This window comes from Opisthorchis viverrini (genome assembly GCF_000715545.1).
Source record: "Opisthorchis viverrini unplaced genomic scaffold opera_v5_34, whole genome shotgun sequence".
Lineage (NCBI taxonomy): Eukaryota > Metazoa > Platyhelminthes > Trematoda > Opisthorchiida > Opisthorchiidae > Opisthorchis > Opisthorchis viverrini.
In genome coordinates, this window is record NW_008751690.1 from 1,910,046 (window position 1) to 1,934,265 (window position 24,220).

The 24,220-nt window shown below is 41.7% G+C and overlaps 1 protein-coding gene across 1 annotated transcript in view; it reads right to left on the bottom strand.

Moving 5' to 3' along the window:
• Positions 1 to 1,057: 1,057 nt before the first annotated feature.
• T265_02695 (hypothetical protein) overlaps positions 1,058 to 24,220 on the bottom strand; it is a gene marked incomplete at both ends in the record, with an annotated part of 31,554 nt that continues 8,391 nt past the window's right edge. Inside the window, 5 exons of the mRNA XM_009166997.1 lie at positions 1,058 to 1,092; positions 4,800 to 4,922; positions 10,813 to 10,843; positions 15,426 to 15,476; positions 18,022 to 18,234. Of these exons, the coding sequence (XP_009165261.1) occupies positions 1,058 to 1,092; positions 4,800 to 4,922; positions 10,813 to 10,843; positions 15,426 to 15,476; positions 18,022 to 18,234 (453 nt within the window). The remainder of the gene's footprint in view (positions 1,093 to 4,799; positions 4,923 to 10,812; positions 10,844 to 15,425; positions 15,477 to 18,021; positions 18,235 to 24,220) is intronic.

The following is a 24,220-nucleotide window of genomic DNA, read 5'->3' on the forward strand; positions in this document are numbered from 1 at the left end:
CAAACTGGGTGGATGGCGCTCCATCTGGCAGGTGTTTTGCTCACCTGTGCGATGGATAACCACCGGAATTCGACACGAACATTCATGTGCTTCCCTATCTGAGTTGCAACACAAGTTCGTCTTCTATCGACGAAAAGTCAACTATGGATGTCCCTTTCGTTTTCAATGCCTTTGCTCCAGCGAACTGCTGACCCATGTAATTTACTTGTAAGTATAACTTGATTAAATCCTGCTAGGTATGTGATACATACAGGGTGGTGTGTAAAAAGATTATCGAAAATCCGTCAACTGATCCTCTCACCGGCTCTTCTGGGTGTCTTTTTCATTTTCTAGGAAATTTAGGAAAAGAACTAAGCAAGACTAAATTTTTTGAAATTTTTTAAATCGAAGAAAAACAAAAGTTATCTAGCCTTTTTATGTTACAATATATCAGTGATATATATATATATATATATATATATATCANATACGACTCTTTTCAGTGTAAGATCCCAATTTGGACGAGCTGTATTCAACACTGAAATTTGAAGGACATAAAAACAGTTTGAAGGCGCAACCTTCACACTGTAAAACGCAGCTTGTTTGACAGAGTTTGCACATTACTTTCACTTAGTTAACAGTCAAATGAATATACACAATAGTTCCACTGTATCGGAGTATATTCTTTGATATATATACATATATATATATATATATATCAGTGATATCAGTGATATATGTCATTACCTGTTTGGTTCACACTAGTTCCGCGAGACTCAATTTTTTGGACTGCCGGAATTCCGCAGTCATATACTGAGATAATGCATGAGCTTGGAATGAGGTGTCATAACTGGAAAGCAAGCAGCAATCCTACAAAGTCATCTCAACCGAGCACTTGTACCTGGAAAACGCGCCTGCACAATCAGAGTTAGCTACCAACAGGGAAGCACAAAGTCCATCATAGTTTTGTATCTTTCTGTGACAGGAGCATTATCTTAACGTGAAAAGAATCACTCGTTTTTGGAAAACACGCACTTTAAAATATTTCATAGTGAAGAATTTTTCTTGAGTCACCCGTTTACGGGTTCAGTGCAGCGGCATCAAATCGAGCATCTGAAGAAAAAGCGGAATGAAATGGAGTTTTAATCACCTGGTTCTTACAGAATGGTCGAATAATCTGACCACTGAGGCAAGCCGATCTCTGTGGCAGCTCACTGTTGGTGCGCAGCCATTTAGCGTTTGGATTTTCCGGTTATCGATTTATACTCGGCTAGGACAGTGAAAATACTTCAGAATAAATGCTTTTCTAGTATATACCCGGATTGCACAGATGCAAAGAGACTTCCTTAAATTTATTTTTTCGCTATCTTTGGTTCTGTAGCCAGTTATTTTTTATGCAATCCACAAATTTGATCACAGTCTACTACGGTGGTCTGAAAACACCAGGGGTTCCAGGTTTGAAACTCTCCTCTCAGCCACCGCCTTTATTACCAAATGCCTCGTGGTTTGAGCGACGTATCATCATCTACACTGGGACTAAAAATAATATAATAAACACCGAGTTCTAACAGCCTTTTGGCACCTAGCTACAATGACATCTGAATAAAGAACAACTACTGAGCTACTAGATGCACAAGCATAGACAGGAACAGCCGATTACCGAAGTTGGGTTCGGTCCAAAGCTCTTCCAGTCAATAATTTCTCGCCCTAATCACTGAGCTGATAAATATATAATTGATTTCATCGGGAGCAGCTGTTCTTTGAAGAGATGGCTGACTGAATTTTTTCCCAATGTGGCCTATGTGAAAGCTTTGAGAAGGATAATGCATAAGTCATGTAACCCATGTCGCGCATACATTTTTCGCCATACCTCTACCCAGATACAAACTTTCAGATATGAAACCCAACATTTCCACCATAAATTTCGGTCGATGACTATAGCGAGATTTGCAATTTTCTGTCAAAAATTTGCCTAAACTATATCTTCTGCTTAATGAAATTGCTCCGGAAACGTGTATACACTGGCCTATTCAGGCCGACTTCTGATAAGTAGTCAGAGGTACCCGAGAATATGATGGGGTTACCTTTTTGAAATTCACTTGTCAACAGGACGCCTGGATGAGGAGTTTAAAATTAATTGTGTTTGCGTTTCATAACTTGACTTAAACTGTTCTAGTTTCAAGCCAGAAGCAGGATTTTAACCCCGCGTTTGTGTCACAAGATTTGCAAATAATCCCTCGCGTTCTAGCAGACGGATAGTGGTTTATCCTGCGCAGAACTTTTTTTACCGAAATTCAGTATCCCATTCAATCCCGGTCGAGATCCAGAATGGATGGGTCATCCAGATGTATAGCGAGATTTACACTGAAGATTATTTGTTGCTTTTCTGTTCTTGAAGTGTTGAATCAGAATTCGCTTTTGCCCTTTTCGAGTTTCCTAGCACTATTAAGAGTAGTGAGATTAGGAATGAGCACGGTTTTTTAATCGCTTACATCCTCGAATATTGGCAGTTTATGATAGAGGTTTCGGATGCCTATGTAGAGAGACAAAAGTCTAGCCCTGTATCATCGTAGCTAAATGTGGCCACTTGAATAGTTAATTTATCAAACTATGTAATCATGCAAACCAGACTTCACTTTGCGTAGGAAAATTCTGTCGATATTGCAGCGACATATTGCCCGGATATCAATAATGGGTTATTAAATCCTCACAATTTGTCACGACACTCTTAACCATGTTTTTGATTTTGCGACCCCATAAACAATAACTCGCAACGGCTAAAATCTCAAGCACCTACAGACTGCTTGTCCGGATTTCCGGAATTGAAGACCCACTTGAGCGCTAGGGGTAAATCGTAAGCTGAATGGCGAAGGCGAATCACGTTCTTAGCTTTTTTATGGTTGTTTGTCTGAACACCGTGACTAGTTGATTTACTATACTGAATCTTCATGAGGCCTACCTCGTCAACAAATTATACTACTCTACAGTGTACGATATCGCCCTATCCCAGCTGTTTATGTCCCGACTCTTGTGGAATTACGAAGTAATTAACATTTACGTAAACCCAGGCGAAAATACGACACATTGGTCTCAGTAAGAACGAGGGTAAGTTAAAGTCTTCTCTGGTTGAAACCTGCTATTTCTATATGTCCTCGCAGAACATTTCAGTGTTAATGAACTTTCTGGGCTTACCTAGTGAGCACTTGACGGTACCCACTGGTTCTTCTTACTTAATTCCGTGATTCTCAGTCGGAATGACTATGCTATTTAACAACAGCTTCACATAATCTATTCATCACTAGCAATCACAAGAACATGGCTTGAAAGTACCTATAAGAAAATGATCAAAATTAATCAGGGAAGCAATTAAACCATATCACCAAGGTCTCCGTTGACCTTGTCACGCTATACAACTTTTGATTTTAATTTATTGGCCATGAGACTTTACGTCATACCTTTCAAGTAATCACTCGAATCAAGCTGAATGTTCGCTTCCTCGACAAGCATTTTGCAGTTTGAGGTCGTATCGCGTCTAGCTGAAAGAGAGAGTCCGAATCTCCCGATGGCGTCATCAAACGTGAGAGACTTGCTGAGCCACTTTGTGTGCAAGTGTTCGGAATTCTACCCAAATCAACCGAAGAGTGGTCGCTGCTTTAGCCGTAAATGTCTCAGTAAATTGAGAATTGCGCATGTTCCAGCGCTGAAGAAAGAACCTGGTAGCATAAGACCATGGGATGGTTTTGTTCATAATGTCAGATGCCTGATTGGGCTCTGGACCTCCACCAATTCAATTCATTCGTGGAGCTGTTACGATAGCCAGAGTTTTGGCTACTACTCGCACTATTCCCCCGTGAATCATTGGATGCTATTCTACGCTATGCATCCTAAATGACTGTATTTATCTCTGTTAGATTCTTGATTTTTAATGGAAAGTTTCATCTGCAGCAGCACCCGAAATCGCATGACACCCTCTGTAGGAACAACCATTCACAGCTTATGATGAACATACTTTTCCATGTTTCGGAGCTCGTTGTTTAAAAGACGAGCTGTCAGGAGTAACGTGATGTCAAAGCGTCCGGCGAAATATGAAATTCATTTGAACAGCCAGATATAGTAGTTTCAAATCCCCATGGAAATGTGCATCCCACTTTCAGTGAATAACTAACGATAAATTTTTGAACATGGGGTATACCCGAACAGCCGATGCGTGCTGTTACGAGTGGTCTATCTGTTGCCCAGAAGAAAAACAAAACTTTCCACTAGTTTGCAAACCAGCACAAGTTCTTATCATCTGATTTCCGGTTACTCTACACCATAAAAAATATGAAAGGACGAACGACTAAACTGCTTGGCAGTTGTGCCCTAAATCATATTTTCAAGAGACAGCTCAGGATGCTAATCTTCCCGCTGAGTAGTGGTCCTCAAGGTGCTGTCTAAGCTGAACATGATGGCTTTATGGCTGACCGTAAGCATGAGTGCGCGCGTGCACACTGCCTGTGTGGGCAGTCTGACATGCGCTTACACGTCCGGGTGTCGAATACCGGTGCTCGCGTGCTTGCATTTGAGTGCGCATCTCTGTCTCTCCCAATTGGGTCATTGTTCCCGTGATTTATGGTCCATAAAGTCCACCACCCTTTGTTATGCACAAAACACTCGAGGATATGGTATTCACAAGCTCTGCTCAAACAAAATCACCTCCACGGGACGACAGAGGATGGATGTGAGTCAGCACACTCACAAGCACTCACTAAGCCTTGGTCACAAGGCATGCAGCCAAGTTGAATACGTGTTCTGGTCTTGATGAGCCCCGTATGATTTACCATCAACCTGATGTGTTCCAGAAAGCAAATTACAGGCGCTTTTGGCAAGCACAGTTGTGAGTGAGTTTAATTTGTGCTCGTCCTTGTAATTGCGAGCTGAAATTTCACTACGGCTGTCTGGAACTAAAAAACGAGGTAGAAAGTAATAAGTATTTTAACCAGCGTACATAAAGAGCGCTTTCGTGTGGCACTGAAGTTTCTGACAAACTAAAAGAAAGCGTGAATTCGCGCGTACAATTCCCATTGGCACAATACCCCCCCCCTCATGTAAAGTTGTGGAGATACGTTTACAACGAAACTGCCGAGCTCAATTCATTCCGGTGAGCCCGCACCAAAAAGTAGGATCAATAAACTGAAACGTTACTCTTGTCATGGTTCTTCAGTGGATGGCGCTTACAGTCGTACCAAAAGTTGAACTGTGAATCTTCAAGATGTCATTACTACAGCTGCATATGGTCCATCTGTATCATTACGTATCCACACAACATAATCAAAATCTGAACTACACAGCCGTTTCACCTTACCCCTTGAACCACCGTGCAGTGACTGTCCTTGCTGTGTAGACTGGGTCACTAGAGCTATGTCTTAAAGAGCAAGAACGATGGTTTCACCTGCACTTAAAAGACGCAAAACTGTTTGAAAATGTAAAGAAAAGTCCTGGGGTGACAGTGAGGAGCTCCTACTTCGTGGTTTGCCCACGAGTTTTATACACCCCAGGCAGTGAAGTCATTTCGTTACCTTACGAACGTTTGTTCGGAAAATTCAGGTTTAATGGTATACCTGGGATGATAGTAGTTCGGATGGCTGTTGTTCCATTCACCGAGCTTGAAAACTCGCTCGCAGACTTCTCGTGTGGACAGCATGAGCGTATGGCTGGGTGGGTAATTATGTCTCCGCAATTGGTGAGAAAATTTTCGCAAGCAGACTCAGCGAAAAGATCAATAGCTACCTGTTTGAAAAATAAGTCAACTACCTAAGCTAACAATATTTAGATATACTGTCAATACGGAAGACGGTATTAACAATAATTAATTCTTGATCCTGTCAATACTATTAACACACCGACGTAGTAACATCTAAATTTTGCACCACAACTTGATTCGAAATGCCTGCTGCCTCAGATCAAACTCCGAACCCTGATGAAGGTGAAATGAATGCACCTACAGAAGCTTACCACTACACCACTGCTGTGGGGACGGGATGCGTCCGTTTCACTGTTTTGCGATAAGGAAACGAAGCATTCGCTCGATTCCCAACTGTCTTGTTACTCGAAGGCGAAAACTAGTCGGAAAGTGAATGAAGTTAGATGGTACGTTCCTTGAAAGTGGCCGTGCTATTTTTCTCTCAGTATTCGCTACGGCTGTGATCACCTGCATCTGGATAAAACAAACCAATACACGCTACCCTCTTTTATGCGTAATATTTGAATTTACCTATAGGCAGTCGCCCAACAGGACAAACTATATTCGGCCATTTTCCACAAGAGATTTAAACGCCTGGCGAAAAGCTCAAATTTGACTAATTTTTGGTAGAATTGCTGTATGTTGGAGCACCATAAGTGATGGTATTTGTGACCTTAATAATCTAGAAATCGGCTTGTTGTATTGTCTCCCTCACTAAACGAACCCACAAATGAGTGCGGCAGAAAGCTGTTATGTGAACCAAGCACACCAAGCAAGCAATTTAATGTTGTCAAAACATTGGAACAAATGTCGCTTTCATTTGCTCATTGGGTGACAAAACTTCAGATAAGTTACAAAATTTTTGACAATTTGACTTCTGAAATAATAATCAAAACTCGCACGACCAAACCATGATTGTTCTATGGAATCAGAGGTGGATCATCGATATCAAGCATGGATTTAGCTGTGCAACGTTTTGATAAGATCGACAGCTGACAGTTATGGGTTGATTCTCAGTGATTCTGGTTCCTTTGATCATTCTCCTAACGTTAAGATTCTTCTGGAGGTGGCCTACATTTGGTTCATTGTGAAACAACCGCAAAATTAACCTGTACAACACTTCAACTCACGACACTTTGTGCCAAATGTGATTTACCTAGTAGGTAGTTACACTATTTTGAGAAAAATTCCAGTACAAAGGACTGAAACGAAACATAAATAATAGCATTTCTCCACAGAGGCATTCTGTATCATTTACAGTGTGAGGTCCAACCGGTGTGGTTAGTGCAACTAATGCGCCTCATGGCTACGCAGCAGAGCGGGTGGTCTTTTTCACGTAATATCTTCAATGTTACTTACTTGTTGAAGGCATAAATCAGACAGTACAAGTGCACCGCTGTTTGGGAAAGAGGCGGTACTCTGAGTGTCGACTTCGATTGGTTTACCACCCATGAGATCCGAGCGCAAGAACCATGCATTCTGTTTGATTAGTCACGAATTTTTTGCAAAGTGGTATGAAACAGATTGGGTGCATGAATTATCCTTCAGAATATGTCTTCGCTGACACCAAAAATTACAGCAGAACGGTACGAGAACAAAGATAATATTATAGTCCGATAGTTTTACATGTAAATAAAACGACGAAATCATTCTTGCTATTTGGTCATGATAGAATGGACGCTGATTTTTTTTCAGGACAAATTTTCTCGTCAAACGCTCCCTTTAATTTATAGTCCCTTTGGATCTTTAGTGGCCATACAGTTTCAACTTGTATCTCACTGCGGTATGTTCAACGGGGGAAGGGGGACTGGAAAATTCTGCGCCAAACGTCCATATGGTCACGTTCACCTTCCCGTTCTATGAGACAGAGTCAAACAAGACTGCTAATCCAAGAACCAATGTACGGGTGTTCCATCCTTGTTGAACGCAATTAAGAGTTGCATATCTCGACCACCGTATAACAGACCTTAATTCACATACAATTTTTTCAACAAGTGGAAGTTCACTTGATCATCAATGTGTGCGGGAAATGCAGAAATTTTGGATCGGTGATCAGCTAACGGTATGGTAATTGGACCCCCACATGTATTCACACGATGATCACGTGTTACTTGGCTGGATAGAACTTATGGTCGTTTGCTGATTCTTGCTTGTCAGCTGGAATCTACGTAGTAAATACTGTAATTTTTTCACCCTGAAGACGAAAGAAAGGCATCTACTTTTTCTTAATACGCTGTCCTCGGCAGCGTAAGGTGTGGTCTAAGCGATTAAAGCAGATAATGGTCGGAATTGTTTGCCTTGAGGGATGTTTACCATACACTACACCGCTGAATGCGATTTTTTCGACCAAAACTCCTCTCTCGTTTTTTGCATTTTAATTCATAACTCTCGGATTAAATCGGTGTGGTTCCCACATCACTGGGTCAACTTATCGTCAGATTTAAACCAGGGTATCAGTAAAGATGTTTTGTGAAGTCAAAACTTTCTGCTCATTCCTATTCATTTTGAGAGAAAATGCGATGCCCAAACAAGCAACTTAATGGCTTGTAGTCTTGTTAGTCCATTCTAAATATCTGAATACCGGACACAAATAAACGTATTCCAAGCTCACCGCACGTGACCACCGCAACAGTGTGCGTCACTCTCGAACTGCTTTGCCTCCTTTGACTCGGGTCTTCACGTCATTAGGATCTCAAAAATGGTCTGTGTGCATTCTGTGCTATTTGCCAGATCTCTAGAGCTTTCATGCTGCCGCACTCATAAGTAAAGTGAACGGAAGTAGATGATTTCTAGAGAAGATAACGCACTCTTCGGTGGGCCCAGACGATGCGCTGCGTTAGATGAACCGGTGCTTTCCTCTTCCATGTGTGTAACGACCCTCACTCCTTAATCAAGCGCTCAACTTTGCATGGTAGTCCTGTTCTAACAGTACTCTAATGCTGCCGGGTATGCTTGATGGTCTGTGAGCACTCGTGCAAATCAACCCTCTTCCAGAAGTTAAGTAACCTGATTGACCTTCCTCATTCCCAGCGTCCATACTTATGTATGGTTAATTCATTACCTTCCCATGGAAAAATCTACCAAGTTTCCTGACAGTATGATAGCTCGGTGAACGTCACCCGGGCTATGAATATTACCATCAAAATTAAATCTTCTGTGGCATCATAGTGATAGGCAAAATGGCGAAAAGCCACAATCCCTCAAACATGACTCACAGGATTAACACTTGTCACTAGGATGTAAAGTAGAATATCAAGACAAAAGAACTGATACAAGATTAACGCCGCTGAGCTGCATCACATTTTTGAGCCTGTATAGGGATCCGACCTAACTGTATCAAGGAATTATTTCGACACAGTTTGCCCTCGTACCTGTTCAACACTATGGTTTTCCACTTGTGAATTGCATGGGGTTTCGCGGTTTCAACACGGTCACGTAATTTATACCAAAAAGTCTGCTTCTCAGTGACCCGACAATGGATTCGTCAGGAAGGTGGAGAAAACATGTATGCAAGGAAAAGCTATCTTTTCGCTTCGTAACAGAAGCCAAGACTTAATAATAAAGATGATATCAGTGCCTTCTGGAGCTGTGCTATTCACTATCAGGGAACTTCTCTCATCCAGATACTCCAGATACTTTGAGCTGTTTAAATGACTTTGGTACTCTTAAAAGCGCCCATCTCACGCTGTACCTTTCAAGCCCACCGTCTCCGCAATGTTTTACTGCAAGTAGTGAAGGATCAACATTATTATTTCGAGGCCTATTGAATTTCAACGCAAGCGGTTAGAACCCAGTTTTGTGTAAGAACAGATTTTTCTTAAAATGGAGTAATCCCATTATGATGATAAGTTTTTACCACGTATGTAAACTTTAGCCTTCACCGACGTCAAACTGACATGAAGTAAGAGGGATTGCTCCCTGGATTGTGCATTCTTTGCGGATTGGTATTTGAATTCCCGATCAGTTCAATATCGAAGGCCTGAAAAACGACAGTCACTCTACTTCACAGTACATACAATTTTCGTTGAGTCACTATAGAATTGTCGCTGCGTATTTGGTTTTCCTACCGTTCACAATGTCTGATAACCAGATGGTGGATATCAGGTTGCAGATGGCAGAAATTTAATCCATTAAAAAAACCAGAAGGTGGGGAAACCCTGCTGGTACACCAGATTGGCTTCCTCAACCATTCCACGGCCAATTTTTCGCGTTTTGTTTCATAGCCTCCATCTGCTTGGTTAACATCTGAGCAATAAATAAATGCCTTGGAAAGGCACACCTTACGCACTGGTGCGTGTGCACTTTGTGTTCTCTATTGAGATATACTTCGGTTGCCTGATGAGCCTGAGCGCAATGTATGCATCTTTTGCTTTCCATTTAAGCTCCGCTAGACCAGATTTATGTTTTGCAAATCCTAGAATGTCGTATGTTCTCAAAATGTTAAAAAAACTGACTCGTACAACTGTCGCACTACGTTTAGTACACAGAAGCAGTGTAGTTCGTGTGCAGCTGAGATTTCACCGGACTGCTGCGGTAGAGGTGAAAGTCACCGTAATGCTTTGGTGCGTTTGAACTACAGTTTGCTTTGTCACTAACCAGCTTCTTAGTTTTTGAGATACTTCGAAAATCCTATAGTGATATCGGTGTGTATTTGGGGTAAAGGGTTTTCACAGAGGGTCAAGGATCTACAACTACTTTGATAATGTGGGTCAAATTTAAAAGAACCGTAGGTCAAGATGGTTAATTCACGTTGAAGCTCGTGAAAAAGGTTTGCACAAAACCGGGCGCACTGGTGTGCAAAATTTCTACCTGATATTCTGTTCCTTTTGATGGTTGCCCATCCTCAATACAACAGTTTAGAAAGTGAACCTCAAATCGATTTATCTCAGTGCTTCGGTCAACAATATTCCGATTAAACTAGGTAGTTTGGTGACCATGGTCTTCCAGCGATCTCACTTATCAACACCAAACCACCGCCTGAAAAATGTATCACGAACTTCTAAAAGAAGAGCCTGGCTCGCCAGGGTGTTTGAGGGCCAGCAATGGTAAATGCTGTCCATGGAGCGAATTTGAGCTGATGGTTTGGCTAATCTTACGTGAATTAAACTCACCATTTGACCTTGGAAACAAGACGGCAATTAACTGAACAGGATGACGAAAGAGACGTTCGGACATGCCAGTTTCAACCCAAGATTGAAACCATGGGGCGTACTATATAGTTGATACAATGTACTTCCGTAAATCCAAAAGTTACATTGTAAACCACCAAAATGCAACCCAAATAACGGGCCTAGCAGAAAATCCAGTTTGAATATAGTTTCAAGAGGGGGAAAAACATACAGCCATATCCTCAAATAATTTTGTAGCGAAGAAATTCTATCTAACAGAACCAATTTTGTGGGCATTTTTGGGGAACTGGCACATATCTACACTCTGCCCTTATGAGACTTGCTTCTGTTGGCGGGTGAACTTATATCCCCGGCGTTTTCCTGGGCGGAAAAAGAGACCTACGTTTTCGAATCCTTAATTTAATCGACGTAATTTATGCACAAAAATCACCTCAAGCAGAACAGTATGAAGACCTATCATTCTACCGGAGAAGCTCAATACACCTTCCCTTTTTTGGCCTCCATTTAGGAAGGTTGATATAGTGTTACTAATCACTAGTCCAACGATTTCTCATCCGGTATTGTATGGAACTGACCGGTTTCTCAGATGACTTACTCCTAAGTTGACGTATAGGATGATTACCGTTATATAGCTAGTGTTGAAAATGTCGAAATAAATCTTTTTTGCACCTGAGTTGCTGTCTATATCTGCTGTGGGTTTGGAGTAAGCTTCATCATAGCTCTAGCATTAGCCCTACTGTTCAGATACTCCTTTCATTTTGAATCATTAACGATAAAACTAATGTGATGCTTTGCGCCGATCTAATGGTTTACCGCCGTAAGAGAATCCTTTTGAATAACACAAATTTATCGAAACACACTCATTTGCACACCAACTTAGTTTTGCGGGAGATTCACCTGGAACCCAGTCAGATCCCTCGTTTATGAAGTCAAAACCAAGCTTGCATACAAATGATTGTATTTCACTTATTGGGTGCTATTTGGGTTCAAGTGGAACACGGGGTTGACGGAAACTCGGGGACTACGTCAACCTGATAAGCCCCAAGAAGGGTGCAAGCGGTCATGGGCTTTCGATGAATTTTCAGCAACCTTATGGGTAGTGAATTACGCTAACACAAATTTACTTCTTACAGCGAAGTTTCCCAGCTCGATATGTGAGACTAGGGTGTGACCATTATGTTCGGCATCAAATAATTTCCGCTGCTACATAGTTGCAATTGTCATGGCCGTCTAGCATAGCCGGAGTGCATTAAATTTAGCCTACTTTGTCAGCCTGTACCTGTGGTCAACTGTTGGTCTGACAGTTGACGATGAAAATTCAGGGCAAACGCCATTAAATTAATGTTTCTCAACAGCCGACTATTTCAACTTCCCAGAAAGGCCCTGTGGGGCAACAAAAGGTAGTTAGTTAGACAGTAGGAAGCGATAAGAGATACAACTATGTAGTAAACAAACCTAACCGTTTAGTTAATGCAGATGACAGTTAGCGTTTTTGTGCCTTCATCGCGTTACCTTAAAAGGTGCCGTGTATAGGTGAATCTGCCTAATGTGACGAGCCTTTTATTCATAGGTTTGTAAACAAGCTGGGATGGTCTAGGCCCGATCGTTACTGATATGCTAACTAACCAGGGGGCGGCGGGTTCGGAACTCCGCGGAGTTTCTTGAGATTTGTACCGTTGATGATACCCAATACAGATTAAATAGATCTGCAGTGTTTCTCAACTTTTCAGCATAGACTAGCTTCACTTACACGGCGAAATAATAATTGATGATAGTCTTGCGCTGTTGTCAATATACATACAGTCATGTTCCAAGCCAGCGTTGGTTTGCTAAACAAACTTGATTAGATAGCTTATTTTCATAGAGTAGACCTTGATGAAATCATCTCGGATACACTATATAAGTGTTGTGAAGACAGCTAACCATATTCGTGGTCCGTGGAACACATGTGATCATTAAAAACAACTGGCTAAAGATATTCTCACAAATATCCCTAGTTGGATAAGATGCCCTAACTGATTTTACTTGGTGGACAAAACTTTCAGCACAATTTTAAAATGCTTCCTTCTGACTAGCAAAATTGAATTCCAGGATCTACATTCGCCGATCGCACTGGCTTTTTTGTAAACAACTGTTTATATGAACGGTCGCCACTGTGAAAGTAAGCAATATTCCTTTACTGAAATTACATACCGAAGCATATTTGATGGAGTATACTGCTCCGAACTCTTCTGTAGAATGGTCTCACTCCAGCGAATCTCTGTTCATGGGCACAACGTTTGCTGAAAGGTTGATGGTATGCGGCACAAATAGCTAAAGGGAGACAAACAAAACTTTCTCAGAGCCACTGGTCCAAGCATTGCATACAACTTCTTCCGGTTTGTGAAAGGTGAATGAAGCACTTAGAATATCCTCCCCACAAGGAAATCAGATAGAACGTTTAGAGATGAATTTAAAAGTGGTCAACCATGAGAATCTGTCACAATGAATCACATCAAGACTGGAGACAATCTTTTGTCTGTTTGGCCAATCCAGTATGTGGTGTTGATAGCTCTTTTATGATTCTTGTGTCAGACATTTCGTTGTCCATCCTCACTCATCGGAACAATGTGTGGAGTGGACTTGGATCCACTTGACTTTCGACACTTTCCATAAATTCCCCATCCACTCCAACATGCCAGTCTACCATCACTTGTGTTTTGTGGGTTGTAACTACAAGCCGTAACAAGTTGCCAAGCTTAGCAGAACACATTTAGGCGGTCCACCAGTAACTGGGCAAAACCTTCGGGTCGGCTGCTACACCCGTCGACCGCGAACACCGACACGTTGTGATGCCCTGTGCCTTGTAGACAGGATTCACACCCTTTCAGACAATATGGAAAGTTGTCTCGACGTAGATTGGAGGCCGCTGGCAAATTTACTAGCACCGTCCTAACAGCTTTGATTTTGTTTATTTCCTCCATCAAAAAATAGAATTTATCCGATTCACTGAAGAAGCGGATGGGATTTACCCACGGTAGCCGCAGCAACCCACTCTTAACGTGACTCATAAACTGTGCTTACAGCTGGTTGTGTATCAACACCCAACTTCACATTCCACACTAGCACGCCCTAGGGCGCACAGAAAAAGTGATAAATAACGTGTGATGTGCTCATACGGCTTTTAGCATACCTCAGGAGATTTATCGTTTCAAGCGCATGGGTTGAATAGCACGGTTATAGGGGGCAATGATTTGCTGGACTGGGACACCAGTTGTACGGCCAAAAAACTCAACAAAATATGTAAGGCTTGAGTCATAAATTTTAAACAACAACGGCTGTAACAGTTCCGGGCACAGAAAGCTGACAGCTGCACACGCATCAGAATGTTCAACCAGCTGTAAATGTTATCTAGCCACAAGCGACCCTGGTTGTCATTGACAATACTTTTTCTGGCACCCTCAACAGAGAACGTTGTTTAGAGAAAAAAACATGAAACCCAGAGAGTTCTATGAAAACAATACGAGATTTGGCGACAAAAGTTGGGACATTTCACGGCATCATGAATTTTTCACCTACCACTTTACTACACTAACTTCAATACTACCAGCACAAGTATTTTATAATCCTCAAAACTTCCATATGGAAAAGGTTGTAGGCGTTCAACTTTCAAATTATAAAATTCACCAATATGTGCTACTTAAGAGGCTGTTAGATGCAAGAACTAAAACAACCGTATTTAGCCAAAGATATTTATTGAACAGGGAAGATATTGAAGTCGCGGTTGTGCGTTCTGTGACCAAATCACCCATCTCCTTGTTCGTTTCCGAGTGTACGGACTAGGGTGAGTAAACTCGATCCGATTCCGACTCCTAGTTGTTTTTTTTTAGTTGAGTGTTTCAAGCATACAGTTTGAATCACCCGAGACCAATAATATTCCGCAACCTGCATTCTCACAATCATGTGGATTCAGGCAGCTGTGAAATTGGAGGGGTAATAAAGAGGAAGTTTATAGCTGAACTGCCCAACTGCTTTCGAACTAAAATTTAGATGATCTCGGTATTTAATTCCATAATATGGCGGAAGGTTTCTAACAGCAGACTTGTGAGGCCGACTTTTCACTGGTGTGGTCAGTATGAGGCCGTGTGTGTAACTGCAAACTGCTCTGCTATTTATAGTTTATGACTGTTTCGATGCTTTACACCCACAAAAACCGATGAAATGTGTAAAAAATTCACGACACTTCTGTATACATCTTTACGAGCTTGCATAATGAATTTTTCACGGCTCCTTCAAGAATTCTCCAGGTTCAGTTTCCTGCTTGGCATTCTGATTTTATCGGTTCTTCCGGGCATTTTCTGTTCCACTGGTCAAGAGGTACCAGTAGGTCAAAACTTCGTCCCTTACTCAGAACATTTACAATATCTACATGTATATACAACCTTAAAATTTGGAATTCATGTATACCTGCGATATCTCTCTGAAAAACAAGGAGTCCATTGTACAGATAGCAAATAAAACCGACCAGATAAAGCTGGTTTAGAGGATGCCTCTCTTCACAAAATGATTCTAGATTTGAAAAGCCAATGGTCTGTCTAGCCTAGCTTTCTAATTACTTTTTCTGGATATTTCTGTCCAAAATCACTCCCAGGCAACTCTGTGTGATACTGTAAAGCGTAAAGTGTAAAGAGTGTAAAGTGAAAAAAGCCTACCGGAACTGTTGAGCCGTCGAAGGCACCCAGCACTTCCTCTGTGAAAAGCTGGTGGGTAAGAAAGGACGAGTGACAGATTGCGCTGGCCTAAACTGAAGCAGGCAAGAGGTCAGGACCATGCGCCCCAAACCCTTAGCCATCTTTTATCATGGAACCCGTTCGAAAATATAGTTCGATTGCACTGAATTGATTTTATTCAGAACTACGCGGTGCTGTTTATCTCCCTCAGATCTCCGTGCTCCAACTGCCGTAAAACACCCCGAAATGTTTGGGGACACTTTTATACCGCAGAATACTTTTCCCCATGGTGATCCCCACACTAGGACATACAGGTTTACTCTCAGAATCTGCAAACTCATTCCATGCACTTTTGACGCAGGAATTTAAGTGATGTTTATAGTAAGCGACTGTCAGCATGACTGGAGCACGACGACCCATATTCGACCATGCTTTGTTCATTTCATTAATTATTCGGATGGGTTTTAATGACCGCTAAGATCTCCAGACTGTTTCCCCGGTGATGATGCTTGCTGCTTGTCCCAAATGTAGCATCCTATTGGTGCTTAACTGCTGTGCCAACAGAGGGACGCACGGGGGCTTGGATACCACTAGGTTGCTCAAGCCTAGACAGGGCAAGTCGAGAGGCAGGAGTCAGGTTCGAACCACGTACCTTCCAGTCAGTAAATTCGCGCTCTAACCACCAATAGTGCTGGTCCATTAGCGGTATCTGAACATCAAAAATTTGGCTAGAACGCACAAAGCCGAAGTGGTTGGTGACATTGCTTTCTGATTGGAAATTATTAAAATGGCGGAGGGATAATTTTCAACAGAAGTGGATTGAATTACAAGAACTGGAAATGAATCAATGGATCTATATTTACTTTTTGTTCTGGTGAAAATTTTTCCATACCTGGTGCAACTATTTTTGTTGAAAAGAGGAATTCCCGATGGCTTTTGACGTCATTTGCATGAATAAATAGAGAAAACAGCAATGAAGCAAAAAAAATCCAGAAATGTTGATTTTCCAGAGCTGCACCGTCATCATTCACTAGCTTTTGGATTTTAGTCGGAATGAATCTGGATTTGGTTCTCCATATCCAGTCACTCGACTGTGAACGAAAAGTCCGCTGGTTAGAGCGATTTCAGGAAGTCGTTTGCTCACATATTGAATTTGATTACATAGGAAGATAAATATCCAGCGTCCATATTTCTTCAAGTGTTGCACAGACCCCGCTTTTATTGTTACTTCATTTGTTCCTCTCACTACGCGGATCTTCTGCTCCTATTTTCCAGTGTCTGGACGTTTGCCAGTGGCCGCGAGCTCAAACTGTTCAATGTAACGAGACTTGCAAGGTGAGTTGTGAAACGGACTGTCTTTAGTCGTTAGCAGAATTCTGCGGTAAGGTATTCTCGATATTCTCCGACTGCTTGCGTGAAATAATCAGTCGTTCAAACTTCAACGACGAAACGGCGACTAAACTCTGACTGGCTGAGGACGCGTTCAAATTTCGAGTGAATTCTGATCAGTTTTGACAGTTTGGAGCTATTTTTTCAAATACTTTCAATTACCTTTCAAATGTTGCATAATTTTCAAGAAGTTTTAACCATAGTGAGATAAAATGGAAAATAACCTCCAAACAGTGGATGACAACCTTCAACTGAATTGAAATTAACTTACTGCCCCTTGAAGAACTGTTGCCACTTAATGGATTTTCCACCTTGTTACTTCAAGTGGTTTTATGAAGTACCTTCGTTTTTAAAAATACTGCAGCGAAAACCATTTTTCTTGAGTTTTTCTCTCCATGGATTACATATGATGATTACCAGAAATGTAAAGTTGGTGGTGGTACGAAAATTCTAGAAATTCCAGTGCTACGCCTCAGTTCTTGGTCACACATACACGGGCACGTGAACTTTGTTTGACTGCGCTCAGTATAAAATCAGCTCGGAACACCGTTCTATTTCAGTAGAGGCAGATACTATAACAAGCCAACATCTACCGTCTTTAAGCTCTAGAAGGATAGGCAATACAAGTGGCCAAGCTTCTGATTTGGACATCAGTAGTATTCCCACATTCTTTTTAAATCCCTTTGACCAATACGAATGCCAAAAAAATTGTTCACGAAAGTTATTAATTAGCATCCTATTAGGTAAGGAATATCTCCATCCGTCTGTATGTCTTAGACATTTGACGCCATCAATTGCTACACTAAACCCAAATACATGAGACGTGACAGAAGACAAAACGCCAGACTAGTGGCCTATAGACTATTTTTTGTCACACACCCAATCTTCACAAACAGGTGGTCTAGTTGCCAGTGAATTCTTATGTGTTGAGAGAAAGGAGTTTTGGTGCCCAAGCTGCTAGTCACACATTCGTACTGGGTGATTAGGCACGAACCCCAAACTTTCATGTGATGTATGAATGTAGTGAGTGATTTGGAAACCGTTAGACCTACATCGGAACAGCTACTGAACATCTGGTGTTGGCAGCACTCACCTGTAGCAGACGTAGCAGACGTTGCACCCAATCAGCCCAGATGTTTGCTTCGCCTTGTTTTTCAAAGCTAGACACCAAGACACAACGGATTTCGTCATTCGTGCAATTCACCTCTACATTCATCTTTTGGTTACGGAATCCCTCATATGTATGGATTAACAATTGACGCCCATGTTCAGGCATACGCATAAACTTCTCATTGATGACCATCCACTGAAAAGTCTAAAGCGTATACTACCAGAGAGCAGGCTGTCAAGGAAGGATGTAAAATGCTTTATGGTATCCATTACCAGGCGTGAATATCAGTTGGAGATTTGTAGCAAACCTTAATTCGCTACTGAGAACGCCACGGCAAAATTGCCTTTGTTTTGATTCCCAGGTGTTCCTTTACAAATGGTTCGCATCTAAACTTGATTGGTCTCTATCTGTTCTGTGCGCTCCTTCCCTCCTGCGCTCCCTTTTGGATGAGGCATTCAAAGGGAATGATGGACTGTCTCCTTGAAAGCACCATATTGCAAGTATAAGGCATCTCACACGCTGCCGCACTCAACCAGCGAAATGTCAGATGCCTGTGGGTGCTGCCGCACCAGCGAAATGTCAGATGCCTGTGGGTGTCTGCAACTACAGACAGAATCGTTTGATGAAGTTAGTCACTCAGACTGATGTGATGTGCCAGAAATTTTAAAACTTGAACACTTCGGATTGCAAGATCTGCTAGTATGTCAACACTGCCAACCTGGAACTTCAGGAAAAATGCTTCCCTGATCCATACCAATAGTATGGGAAGTGGCAGCGCTCAATAAATCACAGGGCAACACGCTCCTAGGTAAATATTTTTTAGAATGTGGTTCGTCTTCACTGAAAAACTCTTCCGCAAGATCTATATCCAGAGTCTAACAAAAAGAAACCTCTTGTCCCTTGAAATGTCTTTCATCCACCAATGTCTATAGCTTTACTGTTATTTCACCACAAGATATCAGGGTTGTCATCTGAAGCTGGAATATTTACTAGACATTTTAACATAACAATAAATTAGAACAAGTTGTCGCTCAAGTATGGATTAAATATTCCGAATACAGATGGCAGAATAAAAAACCTTATCGTGTTTCTGGTGCTTAGTACAGTATTTACTTGCAGCTTCTTCATATATCTGTTCCCTTTTTCCCTTGCTTCTTGAATATGGCTGGCACTCGTTTTCTAGTAGATGAGGATCAAAACAAGAGTGAATACTACGGAAGCTACCATTCAGCATGATAATGTCGCGGTACAAGGCCCAGTTACGTAAAAGAGGATCCACAGGTGTGTTCTCCAAAGCCGAGGCGCAAACTGATAACATAATGTCCTAAGGTCCTTTGCAGTTTGCAATCTACCACGACTGGACAATATTTTAACTTCAAAAGCTCATGTCCAGTACAGAACAAACGACCTTTTGCTCACAATTTGTGAAGCATCGCAAGAGCAATCCACGTGGTAGTTACACTAGATAGAGGACCGCAACTTCTCAGAAGCTCACAGCGTTTCAAAGAAAATCTAGGTAGTTTCATTTGGAAGAATTCTTATGCCAGAAGAGTGAAAGTGATACAAAAAACGGTCCTTAAACAGCTATTCTTTTCTGATAAAAACCCCGCGAGTTTCAACAATGAAGCTAAATTGTTGCACTATGGTAAACATACAATACTGGAAAACTGAAGATCACAACATACGAAAAATGAGTACTGTCGCAGTTCGTGAAATTTCCGAGAACATGTGTGTCCACTAGTCACTTTATTCACCGATTCAAATACAAATGCGCTGAATCTTGCTCAATTAGACTGTTAATCTGAAACGCGAACAACACAGCATGCACCGTGTCTTCACTCTTGTGCATGATCCAAATTTCGCTGCAAATGGAATAAGCCACAATACCACACCCTTCACCACTTACAAACTGATTTGGTCGAAAGATCCTGTCGAAAATGCACCACCTTTCCTCATGAGCTGGGCGACAAAGGCCCAATTTCTTTGAGACAGAGAAGAAAATTGTGATTGTTCGAGTCAGTGCATTCGGGAAGACTTGAGCATAAACTTTGAATGGTCTTGGCTTCCAGTAAGGCTCGCTAGGAGCTATTAAACTCGATAAGAAACTCCAACTTTCCTTCTTATAATTTAATGTTCTAGGTATATCGCCTTCTTAAAACCTGAGGAAGTATCAGCATTTCGCAAACCCATTAGTTTTCGTTGTTCCTTTTCAAACTGGCCAATGGTACGAAGTACCTCATGTCCGCGGTTTTTATTCAATTCAGAGGCTGTATCTCGTGAGGGGAATAGAGTATCACCAAATGACTGCGTATACTGTGAATCACCTCTGGTGGTCCACTGTCCATATTGTATTTGTCGGAATCAATAATGGATACTAATTTTAAAAAATGTGGATATGAAGAAGATTTGAAAGTGGTTCATCTTTACACAACTTGCAATTATAGCTTCAAGGAAGTCCGAAATCTAAGGATGCAAGCTCTGACGTGGGAGCATCAAACTGCTCAAACGTTTGTAGATCACGCGCTGACAAGCTGTACATACTGGTCAGTCCTAAACTTTCACATGGAGCGTAAAAATCACTTCGTACACAGTTAACCACAGCTCATGAGCCTGACTTGAATTTCATGTGGCCGTCCAGGTGCACTTTGAAATAAACGAAACCACTTCAGGCGCATCACCCTTGACACAGGCATAGACAGAGGCGTGTTCTGACAAGTCATGGGTGTCTGCAACTACAGACAGAATCGTTTGATGAAGTTAGTCACTCAGACTGATGTGCATGCTCAGAAATTTTAAAACTTGAACACTTCGGATTGCAAGATCTGCTAGTATGTCAACACTGCCAACCTGGAACTTCAGGAAAAATGCTTCCCTGATCCATACCAATAGTATGGGAAGTGGCAGCGCTCAATAAATCACAGGGCAACACGCTCCTAGGTAAATATTTTTTAGAATGTGGTTCGTCTTCACTGAAAAACTCTTCCGCAAGATCTATATCCAGAGTCTAACAAAAAGAAACCTCTTGTCCCTTGAAATGTCTTTCATCCACCAATGTCTATAGCTTTACTGTTATTTCACCACAAGATATCAGGGTTGTCATCTGAAGCTGGAATATTTACTAGACATTTTAACATAACAATAAATTAGAACAAGTTGTCGCTCAAGTATGGATTAAATATTCCGAATACAGATGGCAGAATAAAAAACCTTATCGTGTTTCTGGTGCTTAGTACAGTATTTACTTGCAGCTTCTTCATATATCTGTTCCCTTTTTCCCTTGCTTCTTGAATATGGCTGGCACTCGTTTTCTAGTAGATGAGGATCAAAACAAGAGTGAATACTACGGAAGCTACCATTCAGCATGATAATGTCGCGGTACAAGGCCCAGTTACGTAAAAGAGGATCCACAGGTGTGTTCTCCAAAGCCGAGGCGCAAACTGATAACATAATGTCCTAAGGTCCTTTGCAGTTTGCAATCTACCACGACTGGACAATATTTTAACTTCAAAAGCTCATGTCCAGTACAGAACAAACGACCTTTTGCTCACAATTTGTGAAGCATCGCAAGAGCAATCCACGTGGTAGTTACACTAGATAGAGGACCGCAACTTCTCAGAAGCTCACAGCGTTTCAAAGAAAATCTAGGTAGTTTCATTTGGAAGAATTCTTATGCCAGAAGAGTGAAAGTGATACAAAAAACGGTCCTTAAACAGCTATTCTTTTCTGATAAAAACCCCGCGAGTTTCAACAATGAAGCTAAATTGTTGCACTATGGTAAACATACAATACTGGAAAACTGAAGATCACAACATACGAAAAATGAGTACTGTCGCAGTTCGTGAAATTTCCGAGAACATGTGTGTCCACTAGTCACTTTATTCACCGATTCAAATACAAATGCGCTGAATCTTGCTCAATTAGACTGTTAATCTGAAACGCGAACAACACAGCATGCACCGTGTCTTCACTCTTGTGCATGATCCAAATTTCGCTGCAAATGGAATAAGCCACAATACCACACCCTTCACCACTTACAAACTGATTTGGTCGAAAGATCCTGTCGAAAATGCACCACCTTTCCTCATGAGCTGGGCGACAAAGGCCCAATTTCTTTGAGACAGAGAAGAAAATTGTGATTGTTCGAGTCAGTGCATTCGGGAAGACTTGAGCATAAACTTTGAATGGTCTTGGCTTCCAGTAAGGCTCGCTAGGAGCTATTAAACTCGATAAGAAACTCCAACTTTCCTTCTTATAATTTAATGTTCTAGGTATATCGCCTTCTTAAAACCTGAGGAAGTATCAGCATTTCGCAAACCCATTAGTTTTCGTTGTTCCTTTTCAAACTGGCCAATGGTACGAAGTACCTCATGTCCGCGGTTTTTATTCAATTCAGAGGCTGTATCTCGTGAGGGGAATAGAGTATCACCAAATGACTGCGTATACTGTGAATCACCTCTGGTGGTCCACTGTCCATATTGTATTTGTCGGAATCAATAATGGATACTAATTTTAAAAAATGTGGATATGAAGAAGATTTGAAAGTGGTTCATCTTTACACAACTTGCAATTATAGCTTCAAGGAAGTCCGAAATCTAAGGATGCAAGCTCTGACGTGGGAGCATCAAACTGCTCAAACGTTTGTAGATCACGCGCTGACAAGCTGTACATACTGGTCAGTCCTAAACTTTCACATGGAGCGTAAAAATCACTTCGTACACAGTTAACCACAGCTCATGAGCCTGACTTGAATTTCATGTGGCCGTCCAGGTGCACTTTGAAATAAACGAAACCACTTCAGGCGCATCACCCTTGACACAGGCATAGACAGAGGCGTGTTCTGACAAGTCATGGGAACTAACATACGTCCTGGCCGCCAGCTGACTGTCAAATCTATTTACATAGGACAGTTAAACAATCTGTGACAAGTTGTCGGCTTGAAACTGTTCTATTTCGTCTTGAAAAGCTCCGACTAAGACCAAAAGTTACAAACGTCTGTTTCTAACTGCTCTAAACGTTATTCAAACTCCGCTTGTCTCTCTCCCTCTCTGAGTTATACCTCGTGCACTAAAATAAACGAAATGCCAGCAGTAAATTGCTAGTGACTTTGTTCAATCTCGAGAACTTGAAAAGTCGCTAACAAAACTTCCAGGAACGTAATGTGCCTACATATGCGGCTCATTAAGCCGAAAATGGATGCAGTCAGACACTGGATATTGATGGTCATCTGATGGTCCTGAACAGTCGTAATTAACCAGGAAAGCTTTTTCACGGAATTGCTCAGTTCCTAGAAATGACGACATCCAAAACCGCTTTGTCTTCTTCGGTTGATGGCGGGACCTGTTGACGTCCAGTAACTCTCAGTGAGACCACTATCTCAACGGAGAAACGTGACCTTATGGAATTCAAGGTGCGTGTAAAAACACTAATGTAAATTAGTGTTATTTTATAAACTGGTACTCCCCTGAAGAACTGTCAACCATTGACACAGTGAGGTGTTGCCGAAATAGCAGACATCGTTTGGAAAGAAAGTCAATTGTTTCACATGCTGATATGACATTGGACTGCTTGGCTGACTGGTATACTGCTGCTTGCTCCCAACCTGCTAGCCGTTGGATAAAGAGCCCTAGCGGAAGCCGCTTGTAGGGAAGTGACCGGCTGGCATGGTGTGCATCATATAAACAAAGCAACAGGACACGACATTGGATGTGACAAGGTCATCCGCTGGTATGGGACAGTCTGCAGAAGGCAAAAGTGTGAATACTGTGCGTCAAGGAGTGGAATATACCACACGAGTGGACCTTCCGTCTGAAGAGTCGTCACTCGCCTTATCGGTCGACAAAAGACCACGTGATGTGAAGGACGAGTGGTGATATATCCTGTGCGAGTTACTCGCACTGATGATCAGACATTTGTGGCCGAACGGTTTAGCGTGTAACTACTAGCCGGCTGGTCGCGCGTTCAAAACTTATAGAGTTTCTTGAAATACCCACTGTTGATGATGAAACAATTGTACAGCGCTACTCGGCTTTCAGCATAGACTGATTTCACTTAAAGAATGAAATTTCAGTTGAAAAAGTGAATATACCCACATGCATTCTGCATACGAATGCGCATAGCGGCTGTTACAACTAACTTTTAAAGGCTTCATACTTCTGGGCAAATATAAAAATGTACATACATC